Consider the following 6109-nt stretch of genomic DNA (forward strand, 5'->3'; position numbering starts at 1 on the left):
TACCAGTGACACAAAACGCCCTCTGATTTCTGATTTAAAACGACAATTCGAGAATATAATATAAATTTTATGATCCAGTTGGTTTTGGATCAGAAATCATACATGTTACAAAGTCTGCTAATAACTCTACTGAGAATCCTACCTCCTAACAATTCAACAACATATACAACAATAAATAATTCAATTCTAATACATACGCCTTACATCGGCCAATCTCCTTCTACACACAATACACAATATAAACTATCTCCTCCTCCATACATAATATAAATCTTTTTTCTAATCCACGCTCCGCCCTCAGGCCAGAAGCACATTTGAACGTTGGTGCAAAATCATTGCCAACCTAACAAACTGGTAATTCTCCAACTTGCAGAGTATAATATTTTCTCCCTCAACATAGAACAGTGACTTGTACATTTTCATTTCATTCTCTTGCAGAATTTGGGCTTTGCTTTCATATAATGGATATTTTAAGGATAATCTTTGGTAGGTTTTATCAACAAGAACTTCTTATTCATCTAATACATTGAGACTTGGGATTAATGCTTTTGGTGGTAACTATGCGGTTTGATCATTTGGCGGATAATTTTAGTGATTTTCTTAATTAGTTTATACATAAATAATAATAATATAATATTTTTATAATATCTCTACATGCAATTCACATTTATATGACACTTGATCTTCTTATTCGGGTATCAACTTTGATGATTTAGTAGGCATTGACTACTCTGGTTTTCGTAGTGGACAGCTGGTTTACGTTGGCTTCGGTTCATCACTTGTCGCCATCTTGATGTCTCTTCCTGCTACATGAAGGTAAGTTGGCTTTTAACATTAGAAGTTATTTATTCTCTTGTTTCACTAATAAGAAAGGTGTTAAAAATGGTTTCTAAATTTTTTATTTCTTTATTTTCAGGTGTTGTTATTCGAAGTGGATACTCGTCTGCTAATTAAGTTTATTGTTGGCGTTCGTCTGGTATGTATATCTTGTCAGGTAGGCCAATGACGTTTAACCAAAATATTATTGTTTATATCCTTATCGCTTAGTGTCTCGATAATACGGCTTGAGATTAGAAATATTTTGTTTTGATTCTGTGAATTGTTTGTGTTATGTGTTCACTCAATAAATAAAACATAAGTAATGATTATTAACATGTTTATTTGAATACATTATAAAGTTCAAGAGGATCATACTAGTTTTCTAGACTGCCTAGCGTCTAACCTTCTCTAGCCTGTCTTGCAGTGTAGCCAACTTACTATAACAACTATCAGAATCAATATGATAAATAATAATTTCAACATTATAATTATTCTATTATATAACATCTCCCTTCTCAAGTTTAAATATAATCATTCAAATATGAAGGGCGTGCAATTACTCGAAGTGGCCTGTGCTCCCTTACAGGAACTTTGGGTCCAGTTAATGTGACAGACCTTTGCTCTCCAGACCAGAATTTTTGTCTACAAACATTGGCATTACTACTATCATTAACATTATCCATAACACAATCATTAAAACCATTAGCATCCTTAAGAAACATTGTATTTCTTACTTTCTCCCGACCATTTTCATCTTTGATAATAAAGGTTCTAGGGGTATTACCAGCACGTACAATTTGAGCAGGATACCACTCTTTACCCTCCCTATCGTTTTTATAAACAATGTGTTGGCCACTTCGGAAGACATCTTTACGAACTTTAGATGTCCTATCATAATACATCTTTGATTTGAGAGCATTCTTTACCAATGTGGAATGAAAATCATGTACCAGTTGAGGAACTAAGAGCTCATGACGAATTGGAAGTTTTGTCTTACAGATCCTACTAAAAAGTAACTGTGAAGGCGAAAAGTTGGTCCCTACAACTGGAGTATTTCGATAATCCAGGAGCATTAGATTTATGTCTGATGAACTATCAACACATTTTTTTAACATTAACTTGCAGATACCAACTGCTTTTTCAGCAAGGCCATTGCTTTGATGGTAATGTGGACTTGAAAATATGACTTTGAAGTTCCACTCTACAGCAAATTCACTAAACTTAAAGGAATTGAATGGCATATTGTCAGCATACAGTGTGGATGGAATACCATGAACAGAAAATATAACTTTCAACACTTTGATAATTGAATCTGCTGTTTTTGTTGAAAGTTTAACTAACTCAATCCATTTAGAAAACATGTCAATTAAAACTAAATAATCAGAATTAGCATAATTCAAAATGTCACAAGCTACCGTTTCAAAAGGTAATTTTGGTTGCTCCCTAAGATACATGGCTCTTTAACATTGTTCCTTGAGAATTTTTACAAACTGTACAATTTCCAATAAAATGTTCTATGTCTAAATTCATGTTACGCCAATAAAAAATACTTTTAGCACGAGATTTTGTTTTTGTCATACCTTGGTGTGACTCATGAAGCTTGCTCAAAATGCAATTTTTTAAAGATAGAGGAACTATCAATCTGTTGTCCAGATATACAATTGAATCTTCTACACTAATAACGTTTTTGAAATCATAATAATACCTTGCATCAGGTGTTACTTTGTTCTTAGAATTGGGCCAACCATTTTGAAAATATTGGATCAAACTTCTCAAGAGAGGATCCTTGCTGGTCTCTGATTGAAGTCTTGATTTGAGGTCATCTGAAATATTGATAGAGTGAATTACTTCATTTAAGGACGAATCAGTTACACGTCTGTCAGCTCTTGAACAAGCTCGGCTGATAGCATCTGCAATATGCATTTTAGAGCCAGGTAAATACTGGACATCAATATCATAAATTGTTAGCTTTAATCGAATTCTTTGCAATCTAGTGGATGGAATTTTAATAATATCTTTTTTCATGACTGATACTAGAGGCATGTGATCAGTGAAAACAACAGTTTTCCTACCATAGATAAAGTTATGGAACTTTTTACAAGCAAAGAGAATACTCAAAAATTCTTTTTCAATTTGGCCATAATTGATTTCAGTCTGAGAAAGAGCTTTAGAAGCATAGTAGATAGGTTTATTTTCTTGTAGCAAAACACATCCAATGCCATCTTTGCTGGCATCAGTTTGGATTTGTATAGATTTTTGAGGATCAAAAACTTGTAAAACAGGAGCCTGTGTTATTATTCTCTTAAGTTTGTCTACTGTTTGTGTGTGAACATCCAACCAAACAAAAACTGTATCCTTTTTCAGAAGCTGCCTCAAAGGAGCAGTAATTTGAGATAAATCTGGAATGAAAGATCGCAAATAATTGATGAGACCTAGAAATCTTTGTAGTTCAACCTTAGTACTTGGAATGTCATAATCAATAATACCTTTTATTGTATCTTCATCAGGCCTCATAGTCCCATTAGAAAATATGTGACCCAAGTAGTGAACCTCATGAAGCATATACTGGAATTTTTTCAAGTTGAATTTTATATTACATTCTCTAGCCTTATGCAATACTTGAAATAATATTTTATCAACTGCCTCTTTAGATTCCCCAAAGATCAGAATGTCATCAATGTATATGAATACTCCTTTAATGTCACTAAATATCTCAGACAAATACCTCTGAAACACCTCTGAAGCAATATTTAACCCAAAGGGAAGCCTATTGAATTTGAATGTACCAAACATGGTGGAGAATGTACAATAATTTGCACTCTCTTCATCAAGTGGAATGTGCCAAAATGAATCTTTAAGATCCAAGACACAGAAAAACTTAGCATCTTTTATTTTACTAGAAACCTCCTCTAGTGTGGGAATACCAAAGTGATCTTTAACTATAGCATCATTCAAGTGTTTAGGATCCAAACAAATTCTAAGATCACCATTTGGCTTTTCAACAGTCACTAGCCTATTCACCCAAGCTGATGGACCAGATGACTTTGATATAATGCCAAGCTTAAGCAATTTGTTAAGTTCTAGTTCTAATTTTTCTTGAATCTTAATTGGAACCCTGTGAGGTGGAATAGATGAGGGTTCACTGCCTGCTTGAAGATAAATTTTGTAAGGTTTGTCTATTTTTCCAATACCTTCAAAAACGTCATTAAATTTACTACAATGGTTGACTTTGAATAACTTACTGTTGATTCTGCAATCCTTTTGACCAAATTGTACTTAGTACAGCAGTCTCGACTTAAAATTGGAACTGAGAGTTCATTACCAGCAACATAAAATTTTTCTTCTCCTATTTGTCCATTGACTGAAATGTTTAAACAAACTGTAAAGTCCACATCGGTGTGCATGCCATTCCAGCTTTCAAGGCGGGATTCACAAGGTGAAGTTGTTAGAAAGTGACCAAGTTTTTTCTTCAATTCCTTGTAGATTGGATTTGGTAGAATGTTGACATCAGCGCCGGGGTCGAGTTTGAAGTCGATGTCCAATGTATCCTCAACTCTTACAGATTGGAACCATGCCTTAGATTGAATTGATGAAATACTCAGAGAGCCACAGAAGTAGTCAGTGTTGTCATCATTTTCTTGTGTGTCAATACAGTGTACTTTGCGTTGTCGATCATTAGGCTTGGTTGTTTTACACATTTTTGCAAAATGATTTTTGCCTTGGCACTTGGCACAAGTCTTATTATAAGCTGGGCAACGTCCACGAGCATGATTATAGCCACATCGATTACAGTTTATCAATGTTTGACCACTATCAGAAGGTTGTTGATAGTTCATTTTCTTGTCATGTACATTACTAGAGTGAATTATTTCGAGGTTAGGTTTAGATAAAATCTGTTCTACTTGCTTGGAAGAGATATCAGCAAGCCTGAAGGTCTGCACCACATCATCCAACTTGGGATTGCCTTCTTTAATCATTTTCGATTTTATTTCATTGTTATTGGAGCCAAAAACTAGCTTATCACGGAGCATCTCGTCGACATTCTCAAATTCACAGTCCTGTATTAATACTTTCACATGAGTGTAAAATGAAGCAAAATCCTCACCGTCTCGTTGTTTTCTTTCACTGAATAGGAATCTAGCATGTAGAATGTTCTTTTTTGGGTTACAATAATTTTTAAATCGATTAAGCACATCTTGTAGTTTTTTGTCTTTTTCATCACAAATTGTATTGTAGACGACTAAAGCATCTTCCCCTATCAAGTTCAAAAGTAAGGCAACTTTACGTTCTTCACTTGATCCGTCAAGTCCGGAGGCTAAAAGATAAATTTGAAAGGACTGTTCAAATTTTTTCCAGTTTTCACTTAGGTTGCCATCAAGGCACAACTTAGCTGGGACATTACAAGAAGCCGCCATTGTAGATTGTAGTTGTAAATCCAGTTTACGTATTCACAGCGTAACACAATCAATTCACTAGGAACTCAAAACTAAGTACCGACTGCGCCATGTTATGTGTTCACTCAATAAATAAAACATAAGTAATGATTATTAACATGTTTATTTGAATACATTATAAAGTTCAAGAGGATCATACTAGTTTTCTAGACTGCCTAGCGTCTAACCTTCTCTAGCCTGTCTTGCAGTGTAGCCAACTTACTATAACAACTATCAGAATCAATATGATAAATAATAATTTCAACATTATAATTATTCTATTATATAACAGTTTGGCGGCTCTGATGACTGATTCTCCATCAGCTCTCTTATCTTGGATAATTTAGAATATTTGCTTTGTCTATCCTCAACTTTTCTGGGTTTCAAATTGGTTTTGAAAATTTTTGAATTGATTCTCTTAGCCTATATCACGCCCTCATTCATCAGTACTTTAATAATATTTTCTTTAATTGCTATCACAGCCATAATAATAATAATATTCACGAAATAAATCAATGTATTTATTGTATTTCTTCCAACATAACCTTTCCATAAACAACAATCGTATAATTCCATTTTCGATAAACAATGTACTATTCCATTCAATTTTATTTCACACGTTTTACCCTCCATTATTATATTTGCAACATAATTTTTACCTGACATCATAGTCGTACTAATAGTCATAACAAAATGAATCAGCATAATTGTTAAGCTTGTAACATAACCTCTTGGTGAACAATACACAGATGTTCTTTCCTTCATGAACAATTCATTCCTTCTTTAAATTTTAATGCACATATTCCATCTTCCAATAGCTTCCTATAATAATTTCTTCCTTTATCATTTTCTAAACC

At 33.7% G+C, this 6109-nt stretch overlaps 1 protein-coding gene across 2 annotated transcripts; it reads right to left on the reverse strand.

The window, feature by feature from the left end:
* Window positions 1-1139: 1139 nt before the first annotated feature.
* LOC120353227 lies at window positions 1140-5538 on the reverse strand. 2 transcript variants are annotated; one of them, XM_039436100.1, is made up of 3 exons: window positions 4062-5538; window positions 2576-2642; window positions 1140-2177 (listed from the first exon to the last, which is right to left on the reverse strand). In XM_039436100.1, exons 1-2 carry the CDS (start codon window positions 5232-5234, stop codon window positions 2592-2594), a joined length of 1224 nt encoding a protein of 407 aa, XP_039292034.1. In that variant the 5' UTR covers window positions 5235-5538; the 3' UTR covers window positions 1140-2177; window positions 2576-2591. The 2 variants fall into 2 exon arrangements, with proteins under 2 accessions (XP_039292034.1, XP_039292033.1); XM_039436099.1 differs by having other exon boundaries at window positions 1140-2642.
* Window positions 5539-6109: the final 571 nt, after the last annotated feature.

This window comes from Nilaparvata lugens, chromosome 10, assembly GCF_014356525.2.
Source record: "Nilaparvata lugens isolate BPH chromosome 10, ASM1435652v1, whole genome shotgun sequence".
NCBI classification, from domain to species: Eukaryota; Metazoa; Arthropoda; class Insecta; order Hemiptera; family Delphacidae; genus Nilaparvata; species Nilaparvata lugens.

Coding starts and splice junctions, on each gene's coding strand:
- LOC120353227 (XM_039436100.1), bottom strand. CDS start 5,234: ATGGCGGCTTCTTGTAATGTCCCAGCTAAGTTGTGCCTTGATGGCAAC. Junction 2,643..4,061: donor AAAGGATTGCAGAATCAACA/GTAAGTTATTCA, acceptor TCAATATTTCAG/ATGACCTCAAATCAAGACTT.